This window comes from Aotus nancymaae, unplaced genomic scaffold (assembly GCF_030222135.1).
Source record: "Aotus nancymaae isolate 86718 unplaced genomic scaffold, 86718_ANA_hifiasm-v0.15.2.pri h1tg000029l, whole genome shotgun sequence".
NCBI lineage: Eukaryota > Metazoa > Chordata > Mammalia > Primates > Aotidae > Aotus > Aotus nancymaae.
The window spans coordinates 29,727,273-29,754,663 of record NW_026988442.1 but is presented as its reverse complement, the minus strand read 5'-3'; the positions used below and the strand labels follow the sequence as shown (position 1 = coordinate 29,754,663).

Here is a 27,391-nt window from a genome sequence, read left to right as displayed (position 1 = left end):
TCTCCCAAAATGCTGGGAGGCGTAAGCCACCACGCCTGACTCCTGTTTTATGTCTTTTTTTTTTTCTACATTAGAATTCTTTATGAAGGGGCTATCAAGTGTATACCTTAATTTAACCTATTTACCCACTCTCATAGTAAATAGTTTTTTCATCCTAAATAATGTCATTATCATCATGTTCGTGCATAAAGCTTTAAAAAGCCATGGAGTTCTGAATTATTTCCTCAGGCTAGACCCAATCCTACAGCCAGAGAATATGTGCATTTTTGAGACTCTTGATATAACCCACACATAAATCCCATGAATGTAAGGGGATTCCTGCTTTCCCTCAGCCTCACCTGCATTTGGAATTGCCAGTTGCTAGATGAAAGTTCAATACAGATTAAACTCACTATCCCATTCATTCTGGGATGAATCAACAGGAAATTCTAAGAGAAGCTGGCTAGGATCAGAAAACCAGCAAGGGCCGGGTGTCCAGCAGAGGGCGCTGCGGCACATGCCAGTTCTGGGCCTGCAGGAGCAGCCCCGGGTATGTGCCTGAGTCAGCAATGTCCTGGCACAGGCTGCCCTGGAGATAGGAGGGTAAGGAGAGCGTGGGGGAGGTAGGAAGGTCCAGAAAGCAGCAGGCCACCTCCTTTTCAATTCTGGCCTTTCAGCAGGCATCCAGGAAGACAAGCTCTGCTAACAGCCTGGCTCCCTAGCAGGTGTCAGGGCTGAAGAGGCGAGGCGCTTCGAGTCCAGAGGTACCTCTCATGAGCCTGAGGCCACCTAAGAAACCTGGAAGCCTGCAGAAAAGGAAGGGGTTGAGGCTCCAGAGACCACGCTAGGGCTGGCCCTGCAGGGCCGCTAAGTGGACTCTACCTGCTGTTGAGAACACGCCCTAAAGGACTCTCTCCTAACCTCGAACAGGGCGTTGAAAGCATCGACCAGATTGCCAGCCTATGCCAGTCTGACCTGGAGGCCGTGCGGGCAGCAGCCCGGGAAACCACACTGTCATTTGGTAAAGTAGCACATCCTGTGCAGCGCAGCGGGGTTCCTGGGGCCCTTAGAATCTGTGCGAGGCCACACCCAGCTCTCCTGGCAGGCAGAACAGCTCTGGAGCACCCTGGATAGGCAGCGTTAACAGCCCTGGTGCAGAGCCGACCTCTACCCTGTGCAGCATTCTGCCAGGACAGGCCTCGTTCGTGGCTGGGGTGGCAGGGAGTATTTGCTGTCTTCTTAGACTTTATGATCTTTGGGACAGAGGCCAGAACCAGGGCAGGGTTCTGATTCACGAGAACATCCTGGAGGTAAAGGCAAGACCCCTGGGCAGTGGGATCACCAGGTGGGGGCTCCTGCACATACTCCGTCCCCTACCGCTTTGCAGAGACCACCGAGACGCACAGTCACTAAGCACTAAGGCCACCTTGGCCCAGGAGAGTAGGAAACGCAAAGGCTGCAGGAGCCAACCTGGTGACAGAGGCCTTTGCTATTTCAGGTGAAAAAGGACGATTAGCTTTTGAGAGGATGGACAAACTCTGCTCAGAACAAAGAGAAGTCTTTGGCCAGGAGGCAGATGTTGAAATCACAATATTTTAAAATATCCTGGCTGATGAGCAAATCTCACCTCGGTTTTTTTGCTGCTGCTCGGCCTGGATGTAACGCCTGAGCTCTGGGTAATGGTGCCGTCTACTCCTCTAGGAGTGTGAGCTGCCCAGAGCTCTGCCTGAGGCTCTGGCTACTGACCCAGGTACAGGGCCATGTACAGCGTTCCAGGGGCTGCACTGCCTCAACGGAGCCCCCGACTTCTGGCTGAGGGTCTGTGTGACTTTCCCCAAGATGCAGAGTCGAGCCGCACTTGGTGGCCACCTACAAGAGGGCCAAGGCCAGGTAAAGTGAGGCCCTGAATAAAATGCTCCATGATGAGGGTATGGAACTCCAGGCCTCCCTGCCGGTCAGCCGCTCAGCACTTCTGGGTCAGTAGACACTGGGGTGGAGGAGGCTGCTCAAGTCATTTCAGCAGCAGCCAGCTGTCACCCCGGTGAGCTGGGGAAGGTGGGAAGGCACCAAGCCAGGGTTTCTACAGCCACGCTCTCAGCCTGACCTGTAGCCGGCGTGCCACGGAGCCCACGGACAGCGGCTGCCGGACTGTGAACCTCACCTTCCCTATGCTCAGTGACACAAAGGGAAGAAGCCACCACATCAGCCCAGGAGCCCTGAGCAGCACGGGCAGTAGGGCCGCTCGCTACCCAAATGCAATCCAGCTTCGGAGTCAATAAACCGCTCCAGAAGCCATCAGCTGCCCCGAAGAGAGTTCGCTGAAGAACATGTTGCTTTAAAGAAAGAAAATTAGTTTCCTATTTAAGCCTATTAGAAACAAGCAAACCACACCCTGAGAGTCTGTTAATGTAGAGAGAACCTAGGCTTTGAGGGTGCTGTAACCACGGCATCGGAGAACTTTCTCATCCAAACTTCCTGTATATATTTTGTGCTTTTGTGGTTTAACTTAGTATTTATTTGCCTTGTTCATATGTTCAATTTTCTGAAATTTCAATTAAACTATCTTAATTGGTGGTTCACTTTTTACCCAAAAGAGTAGACAGCGGTTGTTTCCCCAAATACCTGCCAATGGGGGGGCGGTCACTCCTGTGGTCTCGTGGGGCGCTGTGAGTACACTTGAAGGAGGGGCCTCAGGCAGCGGCTCTGGCGAACGCCGTCTCTGGGCTTCTCCGCATGCTGGTGAAGGCTCCAGGCGTGCTCACCCCATATGGGCATTCTGCAGCATGGCCTTTGCCCTTTTGTCCCATCTGTCAGTCCCCCTCCTCTTTTTTTAAGCATCAGCAGTACTAGCCTAGAGCAGGGGTCCCCAACCCCCAGTCCACACACCTGGTACTGGTCCAAAGCCTGTTAGGAACCGGGCTGCAGGGCAGGAGGTGAGCAGTGAGTGAGCATTACCATCTGAGCTCCACCTCCCATTAGATCAGCTGCAGCATTTGGTTCTCATAAGAGCACAAACCCTATTGTGAACTGTGAGATCTAGGTTTTGTGCTCCTTATGAGAATCTGATGCCTGATGACCTGAGGTGGATCCCAAAACCATCCCTCACCACCCCGAGGTCTGTGGAAAAACTGTCTTCCATGGAGCCGGTCCCTGGTGCCAAAAATGTTGGGGACCGTGGCCTTGGAGCAACCTCCCTCTTCTTGAAAGCTTAGATGACCTTTTTCATACCTGAAACGGTGGGAGCCACACTGACATCTGCAGCCCCAGGCCCCTGTGTGGCCACGTGACCGCGGCCTGTCCTGTTGCCGGTCTCAGGAGCCTGGGCCTGCAGTCAGCTTTGAAACAGCTGAGGAACCTTGGAGAGTACCAGGGAACTCTTTGTACTGTTTTTGCAACATTTTGCAAATCCAAGATTACTTCAAAACGAAAAGTCAAAATAAGTTTCTGGGGAATTTACACTTTAATTTTGTACACAAATGAAAGACTGTTATTTCTAAGTCAATTCTATATCAAATAGACTATGTACTAAGATGCGTTAACCATTGTCTCTTATAGGCAATTGGGTAATGGACACAGTTTTGAGATTACAGCTTAAAACAGTGTTCTTCAAACACCACTGATAAGTTTGTGAAATTATCCGAGGGCCTATGCATGCCAAGTGTGGGTTTTGGGAAGGAAACGTGCTGAAGCCTAAGGTGGTCAATAAGCTCCCAGTCAGGAAAGCATTCCAGCCTGAGGGCACTGTCCACACCGGGATGCTGAGGTTAATTCTGGGAAGTGGAAAACTCTAACCCCAGTTGACTGACAACATCTGATTCACATCAGCAGGGATGGAAAGAAACAGGAGTTGCTCATCCAGGCTTAGGTCTATTAAGCAAAGAAAAGAAAATGGGAAGCAACCCAAATTCATGTTCTTTAGAAAAAAATTTTATTGTTGCAGCTAAAAGGCAAACCCATCATGAATATGGCAAGTTGGAAAACTGTACAGTCTGACAGTTCTGTGAGGTCACAGAAGACCCTGAGACATGCCCCCCGCCCACCCGGTCATGCAGCCACGTATCCACACACACCTGAAAAGGTATACCAAAACACCTCGCTTTTTTTTTGTTTTTATTTTTGTAAAAATGGTTTATTCCACGGCCATTGTAAAAAATAATGACCTGATGAGTAAATATTGGCTTAAGGCATATAGCAGAGCAGCTCGCTACCTCTCTAACATACGAGTAACAGGGTGGAGAGCCCCAGCCGCTCTCCAGGGTAGGCGGTTAACCAGTACGTCCATTTTGAAATGCTACTATATATACACACCCAAACTACTACATACATATACAGGACTTAAAAACAACAAGCCCAGCTCAGAATGCTTACAGCCTGGCACCTAAGCCTTATCCACACCTCACCACAGCTCTGCGGGGTGACGCCTCGAATGTTCCCATCACAGAATTTCTCTATACTGGCTTCTACCACGAGAAAGGCAAAATGTGAAAATGCTGGCAAGAGAGTAGCTCCGGAGCTACAGCTGCTGTGTTTTTCTTGTTAAAAAGCCACTTAATGTGGAGGTCTTAAGTTCCTTTTGCAGGAAGAGTCGTGAGCACCAGCGGGCCCCCACAGGGTTCGAGGGTGGGGCAGACGCGCCTCTCTCAGCAAGGTGAACCAAGACAGAGACGGCGGCAGGCTGCCTAAGGGACCGTCACCCGGGCTGTTTAAGAAGTGTGGTTTCCAGCAGTTGCCTCTCTTCCAAATCACAGTCTGCTCAAGTAGAGTGCTGACTTGGAATAGTGGAGGCTGATCCCAAAGGTTGGGGGGGGTCCCTGCTTGCCTCAATCATGTCCAGAGCGTGAGGTGTGAATATGGCTTCCATACCCTTGGAATGTCTGAGTTACAGCGAGACCCTGCTGTACCAGGACAGGCCGGGCCTCACCAGGAAGTCACTAGAGTGTCATGCCAGGAATCCGGCAAATGCCTATTCCTGGAAAACTGTACCCTATTGCTGAGTGACAATGACTTCAGCAACAGGCTTAGGAACCACAGCCATGTAATGATCAGGTCATGCACAGGCAGGGTAGACTTGGACATGGGTACATGAGTAAGCGGAGATCCAAGTTTCTCATTTCAAGCACATATTTTTCATCAGGACACAAGAAGACTGTACATGCATTCTAATACACTTGGGGGAGTGGTGATCGAGAACTAGAGCTAGCAGATAACAGGGAGGAGAGTAAGCGGGACTAAGTCTTCTCACATCATGTTTCTTATTAAATACCCACGTGTTCATTATATATTATAGCATTGTTCTACCTTCTCACGTTACCCACAATATCACTAAATAACGACTGCTTACAACCGTCCTCCTTCCCAGTACTGGTCTGACGCAGCAGGCCCATGGCAAAGTCTTCCATTCCCAGTACTACCTGAGGATTGATTATTGTACTTTTTGATAAAGCCCTTGATGCAAGGCTGACATCAAAAAATTTTAATACATTATTGGTTCAAGAAAATGCTAGTGCACTATGGACGCCTTTAGGGGAAAGTTTGTTTAAATAAATATGGAGTGGAGAGTTGCTCCCTGCAGATTCGAGGGGGGCTGTTGGTGTGCCACCCACTGGGCTGCTCCGTAGGAGCCCTGGGGTGGGGGGAGCCCCGAGAATGGTGCAGGCCCCTTCCCTCTGTGCCACCAGCATGGTACTCTCCTTCACTCTCCTCAAAAAATGGCTTGTGGATTTGGTACTCGAAGGGGCAAAAAGTAAAAGGATGAGGGGTGAGACACACATTCAGGGAAGATGGGTTTTAGTGCAGAACCAACGTCCGTCAGGGGCCCGGCTCTCTACGCGGTCCGGCGGCCCTTACCTACCGCGGCATGCCTGCTAGTCGGGCGTGGGCTCTGCGGGCAGAGGCGGACAGTGGGTGGAGGTGGAGTGGAGGAGGGTCAGGCTATGTGTTGCTGTTGAACAGGAACTGGAATGAAACCAAACAGTTCAGATGAGCCCAGACCCGCACCCGCAGAGCTGTTGCCTCATGCATGACCCCGGCCACACCCCCCGGCAACTCCAACCTCTGAGGGAGCAAAGGGGGTTTTGGTTTTTCTTTTTACAGTAGCCCCCTCTCCCCAAAAATCACCCCCAAGGAAAAAATTCTTTGCATTTTGCAAAACCATCTGATGTACTCGGCCACCTGGAAAGAGGTAAAATATTTAAAACAATGAAACAGTCTGAGGTCATTTCCACGGCCAGAGCTCTCAGGCTAGTCCTCTCTTCCCCTTACTTAACAGCAACACACGTCTACCATCAGGATTTCTGCTGAAATGGCACTTCTCCCAATGAGGTGGAGCCCGCTCCTCTGAATCAACAGCGGGTTGACATGCCGATGGCCACCCTGACCCCAAGGCAGAGGCCTGGAGGAAACCCATTTATGGGGATGGGGTGATGAGGGCTGGTACATGAGCAACATGGCTGCCACGGGAGGGAGCAATGGAGAAAGGACAATGGAAACCCAGCAGGGACACCCTGAGCAGAAGCAGAGGCGGGTTTTGTTTTCTAGATGGACTTTTGCTGTTGTTCTTCTTACTGTGGGAAAGCTCGAAGCCCCTGTCCTGGCTCAGTGTGCACACAGCTGAGGGGCCTGAGCGCAATAGCGTCCTAACCCTCTTCTCCAAGGGAGTTTACATTCATAAAAGTTTGGGATTCCTTCCCTGGGAAATCAAATATAAATTATATAGCTGATTATATCACCTAAGGGTATGAGAAAGTTTCATAAGTGCCTAGAGTTCTTTTTTTTCCAGAAATAACAAAAAGCTGCTTTTTATAAAGGTTAAAAACAACAATGTGTTGTAACTCTTATTTTTTTTTTCAAAAACAAATGAACAAAAAAAAAAGAGAGAGAGAAACAGACATATTTGGCATTTTCTCTACTTACTCCTGAATAGGTTAAGGCCCTGAGATTAGACTCTTATATTCTTGGGACCAGAGGGCTCCTTAAAACCCCAGTGCATCGATCCTTAATTCTCTTGTTAGCCCTTCCACAGTTCCAGACTTTTAAAACCTTTGCTCTGTTTCTTCTGAGACTGGCTCAGATGCGCCACAGAACTGAATCCTACCATTGGGCTAGTAGCCAGTGCTCTCTGCACACGTGCACCTCGCCGGCGCGTCTGTCAGTGGAAACATACCCTGTAGCACAGGTACGCGCTGGCCGTGAGGACCGTAGCCACGCACATGTTGACCAGGAAGGGCTTCCAGTGAGTCAGTGCATGGTTCTCCTCCTCCTCGGGCGATGACGGCTCTCCTTTGGCTGAGAAGGCAGCCTGGGCACCTCGAAGACTTCCCCCAACGACCCGCCTTCTAACTTCAGTGTCTTGACTCATGCTGAGGAATCAGAGGGGCAGGGATGGGTTACTCACTTGAGAGAAAATAAAAGGCAAGGATGCTGCTACTGTGGCAGGAACTCTAGGAAAAAACAAGCCACGCGTAGACAGAGTAGGCTGATGTTAATCCTGCCGGCCAGCCAGCCCCCTCTGCTTGGAGGGAGGGCCAGGCCAGGGCCCACATCAGCCTGCAGTCCACTTGTCACCCCTCCCCCAGGTACTTCAGACAGCAACCACACCCAGGGCAGGGAGCACAGGTGCCTGGGTGAGTGGTCACTGATGATATGGCTGGAGGCCCCACTGGTGTACACACTATTGTGTGACTTGCTTTCTCATGTGCTGCATTTGCAATGTCTGGCCACATCAGTACATATCCAGATCTCATTCTTTAGGAGCTAAGGGACATCCCAACACGCAGAGAGAACATAATTGATCAGATCGCTGGTTATAGCATTGGCTCGTCTCTAATTTTTCACTACTACAAACAATGCCACAACACACACCTACCTACACATATCTTTACATGCTTGTTTTGAGAATGGCTACAAGGCACATTTCTCCATGTATACAACTGCTGGGTCAGAGTAAGGACATGTCTTAAAACTTCCCTCCAGAAAGCAGGGACCAAGGCACGGCCAGCAGTGACATCTCCAGTTGGAACTAACACCTACTCGTTCTGCAAGCTTTCTGCGCATGGCCACCTCCTGCAAGCAGCCTTCGCTGACCACCGCAGCACACGCGTCTATCATATCACTGTCCATGGGCCCCCACCAAAATAGGCTTTGGGTCTGCCTCTTTTCCAAAAAGATGGTCTAGAACACAGACCAGGAGACATGGGGACATGTGGACATGTGCTAGTTAACTCAGTGCTCCACACGTATCAACAGGTACTCAATAATAGTTGTCAAACTGCAAGGAAGTAAAATGGGAATTTAATCAAGACCACATAAAAAAGGTTACATTCCCCAAAGAACCACTGTGGGGACTGAAAGTACATGGTCAAGTCTGGACACTACATTTCAGGGCTGGCCGGAAACCTGGGGGAGGGCACTGTCAGGGGGACAGAAAAATGCTACTTGGTGGCACTAAGCCACTCATTCCAACAAGCACCACAAGGTGGCGCTAGAAGCCCACAGAAGTCGTTCATGTGCTTCGGCCTCCTGCAGTCAAGACTGGAGCGGCTGCAGCGCCCCCGCCACCGCCACCCGCCCCGTGCCCCGTGCCCCGTTCCCCAGGGATGTGGAAGTGCTGCCTGCCAACAGGAGGCCTCGTCCACAGGGTTTCAGCACCAGCATGTGATTCTAGAACAGAAGGTCATTTCCCCTTACCCCAGCAAGCTGGGACCCAATCATATTACCTTTCCATGCTGTAAGGTGTGGCATTTAAGGGGCTTCCTGTTTCTTCCTTAACGGGGCAGCCTTTATCCTCCCCAGTCTCATCCTTCACCCACTGGTGGTTTGGGAAGAACTCCCTGCATTTCCCATTGTGTGGCTCCAGGATTCGTTTCGGTGGCCGGGGAGGCGGGGGGACGTGCTCGGGTGGGGGCTCCACATCCTCATGGGAAAGCTCCTTCCACTGATCCTTGAAAGAGCAGCAAGAGGAAGTCCTATTAGTGTTGGTGCTGGCTGTTTGTCAGGAAATCCCTTCACGTGAGCGGAGGTGATGGCTTGACGAGGGGTTCTCGGCTTCTCGGGCTGCAGCCATATACTGGGAAGATGAAATCTTTTGAAAATAAAATCTCTTCTCCTATCGATACTCTCTATGTGAGCACTTCAAATGCACAAAGTGGAACGTGGTGAACGTTCTGACAACTCTCTAGCTATTTTAAACATGAAAGGCAGCTACACCAGATGGTGTTTGAACTGTTAAACTGACAGCCTCCTTCAAGGACAAAAAAGTTAAAATGGTCACACCTGGATTCAAAGAAAAGCAATGCTGACCTGCACGGAAGAGTCTCCCATGATGAATTTGGCCCCTTCGATCACAGCCAGGTAGGAGAAGCGCAGCTGGTCTGCTGTCTGGATCAGCCCCATCCGAAACTTCCTCATTTCTAACAGCACTTTCTTGATATCAACAGAAGAAGGGTCTTTCCTTTTGTCCATCTGAAAGCCAGAGAGGAGACATAAGTCAGCCAGGTCCCATTCTCAAGGGCAACGTGACTAACACGTTAGGATGTCTGTTCCCTCCCAACCTCATGCTGAAATGGGATCCCCAGTGTTGGAGGTGGGGCTGGGTGGCAGGTGTCTGGGCCAGGGGGCGGGTACCTCATGAAAGGCTTGGTACCCTCCCTGACATAATGTGTTTGTAGAGATCTGGTTTTTAAAGAGTCTGGGACGTCCCCCATCTCTTACTCCTGCTCCCCTTCACCTTCCACCAAGACTTGAAGCTCCCTGAGGCCTCCCCAGAAGCAAGCCAGATGCTGGTGCCATGCTTCTACAGCCTGCAGAACCATGAGCTGGTTAACCTCTTTTCTTTGTAAATTACCGAGTCTCAGGTACTCCTTTATATTGATGCAAAAACGGACTAACACAGAGACTTTCTGTATTTCAGAAGAGGAGTGCTCCAGTTTCTACTTGGGAAAAAACATCAAGGCAGAGCAGGTGGAGGAATTCCCCGGGGTGCCCACAAGGGCCTCCTTACCAGCAAGAGGCAGGTATCAGCCAGACAGAAGGTCCCAGACCTGCCGATGCCTGCACTGCAATGCACCACCACGGGGCCGTGCTCCGGGCTGAGTGACCCCGACTCTCGGACTTTGAAAAGAAAGTTCAAGAATGAGGCTGGCGATTCGGGGACTCCAAAGTCAGGCCATGTGGTATAGTGGAAATGTAAGATCTCTCGAGTTTCTTGAGTCTGAAAGAGAAAATTTCTCATGATGGTTCTCAGAGAATCATTTGTACAGAAATCACTAGTTCCAAGTTCACACAGAGTCACCTTCCACTCATCGACCTCTAAGAGGAACATTAATTTTCAGACTTTCTCCCAGGGTCCACGCACCCAGTCAACAAACACCATGCCCTGGGGCCAGGCCCTGGGCTTGAGGCTGAACCCTCAGGGTGCACCTGCTTAGACTTCACATCCCTTAGGATCGAAGAGTCCCCCCACATCTCTGATGTCCCTGTCACTTCCACTGTCTACATGATTACAACTGGTTTCTCTCTGTCTCACGAGTCACAATGATGCTGTGCAGCCACCCACAAAAATCTTGTCATAAAGCCCTGCAAGGCCTCCTGTGAAAGAGTGGACAAGGAACAGCAGGTGAGGCACTGGCTCTGGGCAAGTTTCAGGCAGGGCTTTAAGATGATCTGGAGGTTTCAGAGGATTGTCACTTTAGAGGAAAAAGTAACAGACTTGGTCTTCAAAGAGTGGTGACCCCAAGGTGTGGCTCAACACATAGCTGAAGGGGCAGTCAACGTGGATGACATCGGTCCATGAACCGAGTGTGTCCTGTGCGCTGGTGGTGCATCTCCTAGGAACTGATCCAGGCAGGTACTCCCATTTTTCTGATGAGCAGGCGGATGCTTGGAGGCAAGAGTCCACGCTCAGAGGCTGCTGCAGACACTTTTGAAAGGAGGACCCCAGCCCTTGCCCCAGAGTCTCTTCCCCTGGCTGGGTCTGCCCCAGAGGAACAGACGGCCTGGGGTCTGTTTCCAGCTCTGCTTCTTCCTTGAGGCTTCCAGCAGCTGTGATGAAAAGGCAGCCCTCGCAGGAGGGGAGTGCGCAAGATCTTCAATGACCTAAGAGCTCACAGGAAATGGGAACCAGTCACCTGAAAGCAAGGCCCTGAGAGGGAAAGGGCTCCAGAAGCGAAAGTCTCCTGACATGGGCCCAGGAAGGCAGCCACAGACAGGAACTGCACCAGCCTAGAGGGCTTCCCTGCGGCCTGGTGCCAGGGCCACCTGGAGAGCAGCTGACAGCAGAAGGATTCAGGCCAGAGACCTACTTACAATGCCTTCCTTCACTTGACGAATGCCCATGCTATGCCAATCATGTGCCAATTACTGTGCCGGTGGGGGGCAAAGATACCACCTCACCCTCACAGAGCTCATGGTATAGTCACTAGGATTTCCCCTGACACTGCTGGGATGAGAACATGCAACACAGTATACATAATTAAATACACCCCAGCCATTAAATACACCAGTAAATAATATTTACTATCTATTCAATATTAAATACAGTATCTTACACACAACAAGGAGAAATTTGTGTGCGTTAGGATAACTGCTAGAATCACACTAGGCAATACCATCATTCTTCCCTCTCTAGAAAATCATATCCAATAACCTTAATGACATTAAAGAAAAAGGAATACTTCTATTTGGGAGGTGGGGGCAGGCGGGGAAGAAGAAAAGCAGCACTTAAAATGTATTTTAAAACTGAGTAAGAAGCAAGCATGCCAAAAGCAAGTTTTCTTTTAATCCTCCTAGGTGTGGGTTACCACCCCCTGACACCCTCCCTCACACCTGCCCACCTCTTTCACAAGGAATTCATTCCAGCGTTGTGCTAGAACAGACAGCCATGGCTGAGAAAAGCCTTTTATAAACAAAGTCTGTTGGAGCAAACAGATCCTAACACCAAAACCTCGGAGCTGGCTGTATTCGCTCTGCCAAGCAAAAAGCACACAGCTCTTATGCTCTCTTTAAATTCAGTTTACCCTAACAAGCAGGAGTTTACCAGAAGTCACTCTCAATGTCAGGCTTGCAAATGCTTTTAAAAAGCATTATTTTTAAAGTCTACTGCATAAATCCTCCAGCACATTCCAACACGCTGCCCATGATACTCCTGAGAATCCTCCAAAAAGTGCCTCCATCCACCGTACTCAGAGACCCTCTGCCCTGCCAGGGCTATGGCAGGACTGGTGGCTCCGGCACCATCACCACCAGAGGGCAGAAAGCACTCTCAGCAGCTGCACTGCTGTGGTCCTCAGAAGCCAGGCAGCCCAAACCTCTTCTCTACTTCCTGGTAACCTGTGCTAAACGCTAGATCTTACTTCTACTCTTTTTTTTTTTGGAGACAGGGTCTTGCCCTGTCACCCAGGCTGAAGTGCAGTGATACAAGCATAGCTTACTGCAGCCTTGAACTCCTGGGCACAAGCAATCCTCCTGCTATCAGCCTCCTGAGTAGCTGGGGCTACAGGAGAGCACCACCTTGTCTGGATAATTGGTTTTTTTTTTTAGAGACGGGGGTCTCGCTATGTTGCCCAGGCTGGTCTTGAACTCCTGGCCTCAAGTGATCCTCCCGGCCTCAGCCTCCCCAAGTGCTGGGATTAAAGATGTGAGCCACCGCACTCAGCCTACAACTAGTAACTAAACGACAGGAGCCACAATGACTAAAAAAGCAGTGCTTGAGAAGGGGAAACATGGGGTCACCCAGAAGCAGATCCCTCCCCTGTGACACAGCCCTGGAGCCCCACTCCACATGGTCTCCCCGTGGCTCCACGCCCCCATCAGACAAAGCCCATGGTACACACCCATGGTAACGGTTAACCCTTCCCATGCAGGACCTCCCAGAGCCCTCGCAAAACCTGAGTTTGACAGAAGAGGAGACCAAGACATGGTGAGAAGTGATGTCCCTTGCCCCAAGCTAATGGGCTGATAAGGTGGGGCCAGGATTCGACCCCAGTTAGGTTCCAGAGGCTGGTGGCTGGTCACCTTTCACTGGTGCCCCAGGGGCTGCCTCGCGCTCCCTCCACTGTTTCCCGCAATGGCATGAACTCCTCCAAGTTCCAGCTCCAAGGGAATGATTCTGAAGCTCCAGGAGCAGAGCCTTCGTTGGTGGTGCTGCTTACCACAATACCTTGCCATGTTCTGATACCAACTTTTACCATGCAAGTAGCTGGTGTTACAAACTCTTCCTCCAACAATAAACCCAAGACCTGGCCCAGAAAACTTCCACTAGCTAAGAAACCGGAGTGAGTCCAGACCCCTTCTTCTCTCCCTTCAGACTCAAAGACTGAGGACCACCAAGAAGGCAGCATGTTTTGCTGGGACTTGCAAGCTGCTGCTTCAGTGCCTCTGCAGCTGCACAAGCAGGAACCAGTCTTCTGCGTAAGAAACTTTTTCCCTAAGAACTGCTGATAAAGGTCAGAAAGAGCACTGTGGCCTCCACCCTCCCGGGCACTCCGGGGCACTTGGTAGGTACACAAGTAAGTCCTGCTCACCACAGTGCCAAAACCACATCTTGCTCAGGGTATACAAGAGCCAGAAACACTGGCATCAGGTAATATCACCCAAGGAGGAAAAGGAAGCTGCAATGCTGAAGGGCGTGCCACACTTACTGTAAGGTTTTCCAATTCTAGCTGTCGAACTGTATAATATGACTTGATATCTTCAGAGATCAATGTTAATTTCAAATTTGTGTCTTCAAAGATCATTTCTTTTTCTTCTTTTTGTGGCCAGTACTGTGCGCATTTTAACTAGGGGAACAAAGCACAGTGAATTAGTGTGAGCAACCATTTTCCTATGGCAGGAGACTTGGAGCACATTCCACAATCTTCATGGTAACCCAAAGGCCTGGGATTTTCTGAACGTGGAAGTCATGGTCAGCATAGATGCCTGCCTCATGGGGAGATGGGGGTGGAGGCACGAAGCTGCTGACCGGGGCAAGTTGTGCAGACAGGGCTCAGACTTCCAAACCCATCAGCTCCCCGGTCAAACACAGCAATGGGGTCCTGCAGGGCTCTGACCCTTTTTCACCGTCGACAAGGTGAAGCCAGCCTGTACAAAAGCCTTCAAAGCTCCTCTACGTAGCCATTTCAAACATTACCCAGGACCTGATCAGGGCTGCTGGCATAGAATGTAGGTGCCTTACTCTGCACAGAAAACTCACTGGCAATTAAAAATAAAAGCAGAAGAGACAGCAGGTGAGGCCGTTTGGAGAGGCTGACAGGTTGTCACCAGATGCAGACTAACTTTCAGAGAAGGTTTGGAGAGGCTCCCCGGGACTTGCCCTTTCATTCTCGTTTGGTTCAGTTCAATCAGAAAAATACTTTTGATGTTCTATTTTGATAATCTCAGAAACTACTTGATGTTCTCGATTTAAATGCAGCTCATTAAATTTGTCTTTAAAACAAGCAAATTTATGAAAATTTGGTTTCATTTAGGGTCAAGACAAAAACTGACTTGAATTTAGTGACATTTTACTTGAAGTAAGTTTCTGCCTCAGTTCCACAAATGTTTCTGCTCGTGGATACCTGCTGTGGACAAAAATGGCAGGTCAGCAGGGGCAGAGCTGAAGGGTCAGCCCGACCATGTGCCTAGACAGAGGGAAAGTCAAAGCCCTCATGATTTTCAGCAAAAGAACTGTCAGTGTGTGTCAACAGCTCTTTGGCAAATGACACTTGCAGGTCACGTGCACTGACCCACTCAATACCTCCTCTGGGGCAAAGGATGGTGTGGGTGAAGGGAGCTGCTTCAGGGCCAGCTGTCTGTCAGGAGAGACTCCTGTGCCCAGCAGTGACAAGGTGGACTATGGGGGAGGGTTGAGGGGGAAATGCTACGGACATGCAGCAGGAATTCCTAAGAGTGAAATGTTTCAGGTCAGCCAACGTTACAGGAAAGGGAGATCAGAGAAAGCTCTGTGCAAGAGGCCGGTTTTGAAAGGTGACTAGGATTTCCTAGGCAGTGACTGCAAATAAGCTGGGCTGAAAAGAGCAGCTGGAGAAGGGGCCAGCAGAGGCCCAGATCACAGCTGACTGGCAGCAGGCCCAGGGACCTGTGGCATCATCTGGGGGCAATGAGGAGCCAGGAAGCGCTTGAGGAGGGTGAATACAGAACCTCAAATACCTCAATACTGGTCCAGCTCTACTAAAGCTGGAAGCTGCCCAAAAGACAAAACCAAAGCAAAATGTGGGAGAAATGAATTAGGAAACAGCAGGTTGTGATGCCAGCATGGCACCAAACTTCACAGGGCCAGACCAGAAGCCAACAGAGCTTTCTCAAGAGTCTGGACACGGGCCTGTCTGAAGTCTTAGCTAGTTTCACCCATGTGACCTCCCTGGATCAGTTATGGGTTGCCAGAAGTGAACCCTTGAATGAGGACAATCTGTCACCATTGAAGCAATTCTGCCACTCTGCATGAAGGTGCTAATTATATGGCAAGACCCCCACTTAGCCAGAGTGAGTGTGGCAGCTGAAAGCAGGAACTCAGAAGAACGTGAAAAGATGAATTACTCCCACACTTCTAACAACTAGATCTTATAATGCCACAAGACCACAGAAACGAGACTGATGTGATAGGTTCCATACCACCTGTGCTGGGGTGGGCATTCCACACAGTGAGCAGACAGAGAAGGTAGCAAAGAACAGACATGCAGGAGGAAGAGGCCACCATTCCTCATCTCATGAGCAGGGTAGATGAGTCTTAAATCTCACCTCCAGACAGCAAGCACTCACTTTTAAAACCAAACCCGACGCCTGATAACCCTCTGTAATCTGGGTAAAGACTAACACTTCGGAAATCTACAACTGAGGAATGTGGAACACAACTAAGTGTCAATCACCCAATATATATTTTTTAAGGACTCTTAGGTGTCTATAGGAACAAGCTATGCTCTGTCATTTCCAATAGAAATTTTTGTTTTAAAAGGGACAAGATCACTACTTCCAGTTACCCTATTACATTGATATATACTGCCATGAAAAGTAGATTGATTTTTATTAGAACGCAGTTCTTCACCAGGCCTCAAATTGATTCATATCTTGGGCTGGCACCAGAGGAACATGGCGGTGCCAACATGCTGGCATCGCTCGTGGCTGTTTCCACCATGAAGACAGATGTTAGAGTCCTTGAGGCCTTCCCAAACAAGTGGGCAGGCGATGTTAGGAAAACCCATGAAAGACATCTACAGCGACCCTGTGTGTGACAGGTAACTTGGTTTCACCAGAAATTATTAACACAGAGAACTAAAGTATGAGAGAAAAATGAATTTTATGGACCCTGCAACACAAAATGCAATGTCTTGTGCATGAAAGCAAACAGCAGCTTTGGTAATGATTTCAGGAGGCAGATACAGGTGATATTCTGCAATGGCCAATTAAACTCGTCCTGCTTATTTCCCCCAGCTAAACAACAATCCCAGCCCTTACGCCATGCACAGCCTACACTGACATGTCTAAAGTCAATCCTTAAATTGAACTAGTGACAACTCTGGCCATCTGGATGACCCCAGTCTAAGACACACAATCATCTTCTGCATAACTGGCTTCCAGGAAGCCCAGGGTCCCAAAAGATAACAGGCATGTTTGCCAAAAGTAAGAGCGAGCATCCTACACTGCTCGGTGAAGGAAGGAAATCAGAAAACAAGTACACATTCCATGAAAACTCCCCCAAAGCTGGTTTTACCGCAAGCTGTGTGGATCATTTGTAATTAGATTAGCTGAGCAAATAAGATACTGTAACTTCTCATGATTTTTTCCAGCCAGCCCTCTGGGAGGGATAATGCCGATATACAGAATTGAAAATGTTGATCCCAAAGAAACTTTAAGAATCTCAAACCATACACTGCTTTTCATGCTGATTTGTATGCCCAAGTAACCCTCGAGTGGAATGGGACACTTACAAAGGAAAGCAGGGACTGCTGGCCAGTTATCACAGTAACTACAGCAAAACCAACCAGCTATGTTTTTGATGCCACCACAGTAACCCAAAGGGAAAGGTTGTCACAGTGGATCTGTGGGCCATTTATGGTCGGCCTTGGATGGGCGACAGCGAAGCACAGGGCCTGGTGAGGCTCAAACATGTAACTACAACACTGGATACCGCTCGAACATGTACCTACAGTGCTGGACACCACTCAAACAGGTAACTACAGTGTTGGGCATTGCTCCTTGCTGTAATGTGACAACCACTGCTAAAGCAAACCTTGTGCTCACAGCAAAGAGGGTCAGCCAAACATTTAGCAACAAAGAAATAAAAAAGCAAGTGCTACTGTATCTGGTAATTTCTGAATAAATGTCTTCATTTAAAATTCCCAACCCTCAATACCATCTAGAGCAATGGTTCGCAACCAGGGGCAATTTGGCCTACCAGGGGACACTGGACAAAGTCTGGAGTCTAGACAGAAACACATCTGATTGCCACATCTGGGGAGGGGGTACTACTGGCACCTGGCGGGTAGAGGCCAGAGATGCTGCTAAGCATCCTACAAAAGCCCAGCAAGCCACTCCCCGCCCCATCCCTAGCAGAGAAATTATCCAGCCCGAGTCAGTGGTGCTGAGGGTTGGAAGCCTGCAGATGGCGCTGTGTTGAACGCTCCCACAGGCCCCCAGGCTTCCCTTCCCTCGCAGTGTGCTGTGAGAACCTAATGCTTCCTTTCTTTAATTCAAAATTGCTGATAAGTGGTGAAGGGTGGGGGTTTGCTTCACATTTGTAACTTCACATCTTACTAATCATGCTACTAAGGAAGGACAAAAAAGTTTAAAAACCACCTTTCACTAAAAAAATTATTTTCTAAAACATGATACATTATATCATCAACGGAACACTCAGGCAAGCTCCCTATCTGTTATTGTTGGGCAAATAAATACTTTCATTAGGCAAAGGCGGCAAAAAAAAAAAAAAAAAGAAAAAACCCAACCCCAAAACAAAACAAACCCCTATGATTCTAAACATGTGCTGTCCTATGAGGAATCCTCCATGGGAGTAACTAAGCCCTTTCTTTGTGTGTGGTGGAGAGGAAAGGCTTTGCGGTTAATGCTTCGAGTGCTTGCTGCTGAAGCTTCCTTTGATGTGTTGCTTCTTAACACTTGGATTTGTTACACTCTAGGGCCATGACTGTGCTTACTTTGGAAGGGTGGCCTCTCTGGAGCCCTCACGTTCTTCTGTGACCAGAGGCAACCAGGACAGCTGTGAGAGCAGTGTCCCAGCTGAGCCTGGACCTAGCAAGGCCTAGGGACACCCCTGCTCCTGGGCCCACACTCCTATTGGTCTCCACAATTCTCAGCTCACCTCCTCCTGGACCCCGTGCAGGGATGGCAGTGCTGAGGAGCAGCAAGGGCAGGGAGGCCGAGGAGCCTGTGGTCCTGCTCAATGTTGGCCTGTGCCTGCACAGGCAGACGGTCTACATGGGATGGTCTACACAGGACAGTCAATATATAAAATCTACACAGGACAGTCTACATAGATGGTCTATACAGGAGAATGGCTGTTCAGATATCAGTTATCCTCGGCTATCCAAACAGAGTGAGGAGGGCAGGGGAGAGTACAGCCAGCTGGGGAGCTGAGGGCAGCCATCCAGGGGTACCTGGAAGTGGGATGGGCATGGGCACTGGGACTCCGTAGCCCAGAGAACATGGTAAGAAACTAAAACCAGAAGTTTGTCCTGGCTAAAGTTCCAAGAATGGTGAGAGGTCTGTGTCCAGGGGCCCAGGGCCAGACCCGCAGGGTTCCGTAAGCCACACCATGGATTATCCTGAGGCAAAGGGAACCGCACAAGGGTTTTCAGCTGGGAAGAACTGTGGTGAGACTTGGATTTGAGAAAGCTCATTCTGGAAACATGGTACAAAATGAACCGAGGGGAACGAGTCAATAAAGAGAGGTGACTAGACACATCGACACAGATGCAGGAGTAATGGCCTGAACAAATGGACACTGTGCAGCCACATACCAGCCCAAGGGGTGTTTGAAAAGTTGCAAGAACTTAGAATGACACACATCCTGAAGCCAGTGCTCACTCAGGAGAGGAGTGGCAGGGCCAGGCGTCTGGGTACTGAATGCAGGCAAATCTCCTCCAGAGTGAGCTGCTCCCACAGCTCCACAGAGGTAGCTCCACAGAAGCCACACTCTCACCAGCCAAAGTATCAGACACATGAAGATGCATTAAGAACTTGCTTTTCAAGATAAAAGCAGGTCTCCATAACTCCACATACAAGTCCACACTGAGGCAAGAGATGCGCAGGCAGCACAAGTGGGGGGAGCAGCACACATCACACGTGAAGAGGGAGTGGCCAAAGAGGCCAGTGCAATTCTGCATCCTCCCTTTCACTCACTTCATTAACTTGTTGACAACCAACATGCATTTATATGCTGCTGTTTTAATATTTTTAAATAAAAATGATAGTATGTAAAGGAAGTAGAAAAGCAAGAAAAAAAATTTAAACATCTGGATGAAAATGGTAACTGTATGGAGTGGTACGCATGGTCACATGAACAGCAAATGAATCTGAGACTTACCGAGCCTTTCTCCATCACTCTGTTGAGCATGACGACACCCCTGCTCTTCTGCTCCCACACCATCTCCCAAAAGTGCCCGCACGTGTTAGGCAAAGGACCCTGCAAAGACACAGTAACGCAGCATGTGACATATGAAACATAAACATCTACAGCAGGTGCTCACTTTCTGTAGTCAGCTAATGATAGTGCCCTCAGTCCTCACAGCTTAAGCAGAGTGGTAGGAGGCTGGGACAGGAACCTACCTCTCCTGGCCTGGTGGTCAGTAACTGCAGTTCAATTCTACCAGGCAGCAAAAGGCCATTTCTGCCTCTCAGTTCAGAGCTGGCCAACCAAGGGCAGTAAAACGCTGGATTCTGCTTTCTGACTCAGGCAGGCTGGCTAAAGGTCACCACTGAGATTCATTTCCAAGGTCCCTGGGCTATGGGACAAAACTCCTTGGTGCAGGCGAGAGGCAGTGTGGGGGCGTGACCAACCACAACTCTTCTCTTGGTTTTAGTCCCAGCTCTAATCACATCACTTTGTGACCTTGGGCAAGTCACTTCATCTCTCCCTGCCTCAGTCTCCCCATCGCTTACTTGACTAATAATAGTACCTATTCATAGAGCTGTGAAAATGAAGTACATTTATTTATATAAAGTACTTAGCACAGTCCCTAGAATGCAGTAAACACCCAATGAAATGTCAGCGACTGTTTCTACCATTAGCCATGATGACCCTGATAGCAGACAGCCTCCATCCTTGGACCAATGAACTCAGGAGATGTCAGAACACAAATGGTCATTCGGGTAGCCCAAGGGGGAAGAGAGTCACTGTGGCATGAGGGTACCTGCTGAGCAGCTAGCCCATCTCACTCCAACTCACCTGGCAATGGGCACAGATGTTTATTGGACACAGGGTACAAATGCCTTGAGTTTGTCTCAATTATTAGCAGTGCCTGCAAGAGACCTCATCTATCACCTCCACATCAGAACTTGTCATGTGCTTGTCCAGCACCACTTCTTCTCACAGTTTCCATTCTCACCTGTTTTCATTTAAGAACCCCCCACCCCCTGCTTTGTTTTTTTTTGTTTTTGTTTTTTTGAGATGGAGTCTGGCTCTGTCACCTAGGCTGGAATGCAGTGGTACAACCCTGGCTCACTGCAACCTCTGCCTCCTGGGTTCTAGCAATTGTCCTGTCTCAGCCTCCTGAGTAGCTAGGACTACAGGCACACACACAACACCCAGATCATTTTTATAATTTTAGTAGAGATGGGGTTTCACCACGTTGGCCAGGCTGGCCTTGAACTCCTGACCTCAAGTGATCCACCTGCCTTGGCCTCCCAAAGTGCTTCGATTACAGGCGTGGGCCACCTTGCCCGGCCCATAAGCTCCTTATTCTTTCAGTCTTCTCCCTTTAAGTCCCATCCCACTTGGCTCAACCAGGCTAGCCCTCAGTGTCCTCTTCCTTTCTTTCCTGAGCTCATCTTGAACTTACTGCCTGAACAAGAAAAGTCAGCACTCCCTGTGCTGAAGGCAAAAAAGCAGATCACATTTAACTCCTCCCTCCCCAGCAAAGAGAAAAACAGCTCCTGGCAGCCAGAAATCCTGTGGCACCTGGCTGGCCACCTGGGCCTTGCATTCTCTGCCCTGGCATGAAGACCCCAGTCACTGCAGCTCTCCACTACTCCCTTGGTGCCCTCCCTTACCTGTGAAGGATCACAATCTTGTAAGATCTGCAAGGACACACACCACCCTTAGCTGACACTGCATGGGGGAGGTGAAGGAGGGCCCCTGGATGTTATTCTCTGCTCTTCTATACTTCTGACTTTTACAAAATGAGAAGAGAGACTTGTATTATTACATAATGAACAACATTGAAAAAAATGGGAAGGGTGTTCCTAGTTTGGGTGCTAGGGAAATGTTTCAGTCATAGTGTCCAGGGGTGATGCTTCGGGGTCAGGTTGCCTTGACTCCTTTAGTAAATTCCCATGGCAAAGGGAACTGTGTAAACAGCTTGTCGACATCCCCAGGGCCACCTCACAAACTAGACAGAGCTTCCCATGTCCCAGGGAACGCTAGGATGTGGGGTAGGCAGGACAGCAGCACAAGTGTCCATGTTCCAGTGCAACTCTTGGCATGATACACCCAGTACCAGGTATTTAAAGGGCTTCCTGACTCCACAACAGAGTTGAATGGCTGAAATCAGGAGGTAGGAAATTGGACTTTTCCAAAAAGTGAAGTCTTAAAAAAGTCACTTTTGCCTCAACCTCATCCCCAGGCATCTCCCTCCTTACTAACCCCCTCCCCAATCAGCCTCCCCTAAATGCCCCAGAGGTGCTGGGAGGACCAGGGGCTCAGAGCCTGGTAAGATCTGCCCTGTATTCATGCACCGAGAACTTACTCAATGGCCCCACAGGACCGAACACAACTGGGCTGATGCTCTACATCCAAGATGAGCGGAGGCGTATGGGCTGATTTTGGTCATAAAGGAGGAGGAACTGGGACAGGACAAAAAGGCAGTGAAGAAGGGCCTCAGCTGAATGCACCCTGACCTAGCTCCCGGCTCAAAGCAGCCTTTCTTCACAGTGTATTCTGGCTTCCCCAGAATTTTAATTTCCAAACTTAAAGCAAAATTACCATGTTCAAAATCATCCTATAGCCTAAAGCTATATGAGACTGATCAGCTGACACGGAATGAGAAAACAAAAATTACGATGAAAAACAAAATGAAACAAGAAAGCCAGTCTTTTTAGACCAACTTATAGGTAACAAGTTAAGACTTGAGAAAATTAATTGAAAAGAAACTCCTTTATCCTCTTTCTCAGATACTCTTTGGTCACATGCCACTGAATGTTTTACAAGAGGCTCAATTATTAAACCACTTTCAGGATTTTGTTTCCATAAAGATGCCAAAAGTCAGCAGAAATTTTAAGTGATTTTTCATGCTTGTTCACAGGATCTAAAGATGCCGTTTTTCTGGGTGAAAGAATGAGGATCATGCTGAGCTATTCTGAATGGCTCTGGACAGAGATTCCTGCTCTACTGCTAACGTTCTTAGACTTGCCATCACAAGTGCTTGACGCTCTGAGACAAACACTTCTGGAAGCAACACAGGTACAGACTCTCCTCCAGTCACGGCTCTGCTGCCTCTGCTGCCTCTGCCAACAGACCACAGGCGACTCTGGCATTTGAATGTTGTTTTCTATAAGCTCTCATTCCCAGCAATGTCATCTTATGCTTCCCAAAAAAGATTAGTGTTACAACCAAACTGAACCTTTGAAGGAAGATTTTTCCCCCCTTCCTTGTTGCTTTTTGGTTTGCTGAAAACCTGACCTTCTAAAGGATGTAGCAGATTTTATTTGAGGTGTGGATTACAACACTCTCAAACTCTTCACATTAAAAATTCGGACAATCTGCTTACCTGGGTAAGAATGTAACTCCTTTGGGCTTCTTCCATTTTTATCAAACTAGCATTGATATAGTCGTTATCTTCTTGATGTAATTTAATCCGACTATGGTCAACTGAAAGGCAAACCAGAACTCAGAGGTTAATCCCAGAAAAGCAGAATGTGTACATGCAGGTGCATGCCCTACAGAAAAGCAAAGGTGAGTTAGTGGCATGAGGGGCATTCACACTGGCTAAAGCCCTGTTTTAGTTGAGATTAGTCATGAGTATGGGGTGATTGGGATTTTCAGAAAGGGTTTTCTGAAGTGTTTGAAACTTCACGCTATGTAGCAATAGTGGGAAGCATATTAAAACAGAGATCATGTTCTATTTGGGAAATCTGCTCTTAGGTCATATCTGGTGATACTCATCACTCTCCCTCAAAACCTTCCAGGGCAGAGAGGGGCATCAAAGGATCTGTTCTCTGATGCATGACTTTTTTTTTTTTTTTTTTTTTTTTTTGAGATGGAGTCTCGCTCTGTTGCCCAGGCTGGAGTGCAGTGGCATGTTCTCAGTTCAATGCAGCCTCCACCTCTCAGGTTCAGGTGATTCTCTTGCCTCAGCTGCCTGAGTAGCTGGGATTATAGGTGCGGGTCACCCGGCCCACCTAATTTTTATATTTTTAGTAGAGACAGAGTTTCACTACGTTGGCCAGGCTGGTCTCAAACTCCTGGCCTCAAGTGATCCATCTGCCTCAGCCTCCCAAAGTGCTGGGATTACAGGCGTGAGCCGACATAAACTTTTATAGGGCAAAAATATGGTGGCTTCAATTTTTAAAAGGGATCAAAATCCACCATAAATTCCACCTAGTCCCTATAGTTGTTGCTGGTACGATGAGCTACAGTAGGTAGGATTTAAGATCAAACTTCAACCTAACCTTTGTCCAGTGGTTTGAAGATTAAATGACCTAAGTACACAGCAGCATGAAGTCATATCTTGACCTGTATACAAGGTTTTGTTTTTTTAAGTTCAAGTATAATGAACTTCAGTGATACTAAACTTTTAAAATTCAAAGCATATCACAAAGACATTTGAAAGAGAATTTAACTGGAAAAACCTCTGAATTCCAAACACTGAAAGTATATTAAATGTACCTTTTAGTTTTTAGAAATAAACTTTCATCTGGAAGTTCTGCCCCAGATCCCTGAAAAAACAGAGGTACTTCTTTTCTCATATCATTTGTTTGTCACAAAAGCAGTAGCTCCCTGAGGGCCACTTTCCTTATCCTATTAGTGGAGCTAGTAAGAGCAGATGGGTACTTTTATTTCTGGCACAGCACAAGGGACAATAAACTCAGGTGACCACCCGTAAATAGCATCTTCTCCCTGGGACCAAAAGGGAAAGGAGACGTGATTGGGAATAAGTGGTCTGGGGCTTTTTGTTCTAAAGATGGATTCCAAAGAGAGATGCTTTTGAAAACTAGCCACCACCTGGAATACTGTTTCTCATTATGGAGGCTTAGGACAAATAGAGATACTAGGATAATTTTTAAGTGGATAATAGAGATAAAAGATCTAAAAAATAATTACATAATGGTATTTGTGGGTTATGTGAGTGGGTTCAAACATCACTGAGTGACTCTGGGCAATCAACTGATCTCAGAGCCTTGGCTTTTTTCACTTGCTAAATGGCAGGTGACAAGAGGGTCAAAGGAAGAGTCAATGAGCTGAGGTGGATACAGAGCCTCATTCAGCAAGTGCCCATAACTGCCAGCTGCGGTCACCACCAGCAGCACTGTGAGCTGGGCAGGAGGTCAGCTTCTACCTTGACTCATTCTCCCCCATAACCTTCACAGCAAATGACTGTTTCTACTGGAGGATAGGAGGAGGGAAGGAAGATATGAGGAGCAAGACTGGGAGTGAAAAGTTGGAGAACTGTTTCCCTGGAAGAATTTTTTTTTTAAGGCTAGTCAGGTGAAGCAGTGGACATGGAGAAGGAACAAAGAAATCTGTAACTGGTTATGATCAAGTAGCTATAAACACCACTGCACTCGGACCAGCCCCTGGAAGAATATTTTAAATACTGATTTTTTTCTCTGCAAAACTGATTTATAAAACCATTTAGATAAGAAATGTTAAAAAATGTAGCAAAGGAATATTAAAGACAAGATTATTCCCTAAGAAGAGCAAGTAGAGCAAAAGCTGGAGACCCAGGGTATCCTGGCACCACGTGCAAGAGCTGAACAGTGATGTTTCTGTCACGTTCTCACGTGTCAGACCTGTCAGTGGTCTGGTGGTTTCTGGCCAGGACTTCCCAACAGAATCACCAAGATTTTTTGTTTTTGTTTTAAACAAACATCAATGAGGCGCCTCAGCTGAGATGTGTGAAATCAAGAGTACAATGTGTTGGCACCAATCACGTCACCTGATAATCTAGAAGTGCATTGCAGATGCCAGCGACAACCATCCCCACCACGGACAACATTTACTGAGCACTTACGTCTGCATGAGGTACTGGGCACTAGGCTAAGCGTCTTACATTGCTTCATTTCATCTTCATGCACTCCCATGAGAGAGAACAATTTGCCCAAAGCCACTCAGCTCTAAGTGGCAGAGCTGACACAAAACCAGGCAGGGAACCATGGTGGCAGGCCAATAAGCATACATTCTACACCAAGTCCAGGTCCATTTTTATACCCCTCCCAGGATCTGGGTGCCATGTAAGTCAGGTCAGGATGCACTGCTAACCTTTCTGGCAGAGAACAATGCCAATCACCACTCACAGCCACGAGCACAGGGGATGCAGGATGTGCCCACTGGAGGAATGACTGGTAAATCTTCTGCATCCCTGGCAGAGCATACTACCATGGAGACGCTGGCAGCTACGACCCCTCACTGACTGACAGTGTCTGAAGACCTGGAGGGGAGTCAAACAGGCCTCTGTAGCCTAGAGGAGATGGTGCAGTTCAAGTCCTGTACTCAGCTCCAGTTTTCCCTACTTTATGCAAATTCTAATATGTTATTTACTTTTCAGTCACCGGCAGATTGACAGCCAATCACTCAGAAGGCGGACAGGGCTGCCACAGGCCAGCAGGCACACTGACAATCCTAGGAAGAACTAATGGCAGGAAAGAGGGGGGAAAAATGACAAACGAAGTTGGCGGGGGTGGAGGTAGTGGGGACTCCAAGCAGAGCTGCCTTGCATATTCAGTGCAGGAGACAACAGTGCCCACCCCTGAATGCCTGTGCGGGGCTTCATGACAGCTGAACACAGTACTTGGGTTCTAATGACGCTGCTGCTGAGTCATCCAGAAAAGGTTTTATTATGCCTGCTATACTCTGCTTCAGCTGGTAGGAAAATGATTCATCACAAAAACAGTTAAGCTAAAAAAAAAAATGCTTTGAACTTCACTAAATTTTCCAGAAACTGAAACCTTACCCCCTCTATAATGGTGGCAAAATGAACCATTACTATAAGTCTCTAATACCTTTACTATAGGAAACAATCAAGTCATAAACCTCTGCTACTATCGATTTCTTATTATACTAAACCCCGAGGCGAAAGGAGTCTTGACTAAAAGGGCCTGCAGCAAAGGAAGAGAAGGACTGGTACCAGCCACGTGGATACTTACAGGGACTGACATCTCTGTACCTATTTCGGTTTTTGTTCTTAGGAAGCTTGGCCACTCTACATGGGAAGTCACTGGCTTCGTGTCGGATATCCTACAAAAAAGAATAAAGACATTTAACTAACTGCCAGGCACTGAGAAAACTGAGCACAGAAACAGACATCAAAGAGAGCCAGGTAGTATGGGAAACGCAAGGTAACAATTCAGAGTTATGTACCAGGTCATGGGCGAAAACCAGGGAGGAATGAGCACAGGCCTGGGGTGGGAGGCCATGACGTGGGACAGGAAGATGGAAAGATGAGGAAGAGGGCAGAGAGACAGACAGGAGGGGCGATTCACTCCAAAACACCCTGCACGGCAAAGGCATGGGGGCTGGAGATTGCATCTTATGCCAGGAACAGTGAGTGGGCAGTAGGAGGCGCGACAGACGGCTGGAGGACACGGGTGGGTAGGCCAGATCTTGGAGAGCCTTGAATGCCAGGCCTGGGGATTCCAATTGAAACTTCTATAAAGCTACAATTATTAAAAATAGATAACATAGGCCGGGCGCAGTGGTTCACGCCTGTAATCCCAGCACTTTGGGAGGCCGAGGCGGGTGGATCACGAGGTCAAGAGATCGAGACCATCCTGGTCAACATGGTGAAACCCCGTCTCTACTAAAAATACAAAAAATTAACTGGGCATGGTGGCACGTGCCTGTAATCCCAGCTACTCAGGAAGCTGAGGCAGGAGAATTGCCTGAACCCAGGAGGCGGAGATTGCGGTGAGCCGAGATCGCGCCATTGCACTCCAGTCTGGGTAACAAAAGCGAAACTCTGTCTCAAAAAAAAAAAAAAAAAAAAAAAAAAAAGATAACATGTACTTTTATGTCAACCTACTATCCAACTGCTTT

The 27,391-nt window shown here is 48.4% G+C and overlaps 2 protein-coding genes across 6 annotated transcripts in view; one reads left to right on the top strand and one right to left on the bottom strand.

Annotated features, from left to right (window-relative positions):
* Positions 1–2,572, top strand: part of RIPOR3 (RIPOR family member 3) — a 99,578-nt gene extending 97,006 nt beyond the window's left edge. For 4 of the 5 annotated variants that reach the window (XM_012467442.3, XM_064382516.1, XM_012467445.3 and 1 more), the window contains 2 exons: positions 910–1,000; positions 1,478–2,572. In XM_012467442.3, the coding sequence (XP_012322865.1) occupies positions 910–1,000; positions 1,478–1,578 (192 nt within the window). In that variant the 3' untranslated portion in view covers positions 1,579–2,572. Of the gene's footprint in view, positions 1–909; positions 1,001–1,477 lie in introns of those variants that run through there. The other variant, XM_012467447.2, reaches the window with a different exon arrangement.
* A 1,312-nt stretch (positions 2,573–3,884) lies between these two features.
* The window catches only part of PTPN1 (protein tyrosine phosphatase non-receptor type 1), a 75,161-nt gene continuing 51,654 nt past the window's right edge, over positions 3,885–27,391 (bottom strand). Inside the window, exons 2-10 of the mRNA XM_012467448.3 lie at positions 26,503–26,593; positions 22,908–23,008; positions 19,508–19,606; positions 13,614–13,751; positions 9,977–10,186; positions 9,277–9,438; positions 8,694–8,917; positions 7,142–7,337; positions 3,885–5,934 (exon numbers count right to left, since the gene is read on the bottom strand). Of these exons, the coding sequence (XP_012322871.1) occupies positions 5,911–5,934; positions 7,142–7,337; positions 8,694–8,917; positions 9,277–9,438; positions 9,977–10,186; positions 13,614–13,751; positions 19,508–19,606; positions 22,908–23,008; positions 26,503–26,593 (1,245 nt within the window). The 3' untranslated portion in view covers positions 3,885–5,910. The remainder of the gene's footprint in view (positions 5,935–7,141; positions 7,338–8,693; positions 8,918–9,276; positions 9,439–9,976; positions 10,187–13,613; positions 13,752–19,507; positions 19,607–22,907; positions 23,009–26,502; positions 26,594–27,391) is intronic.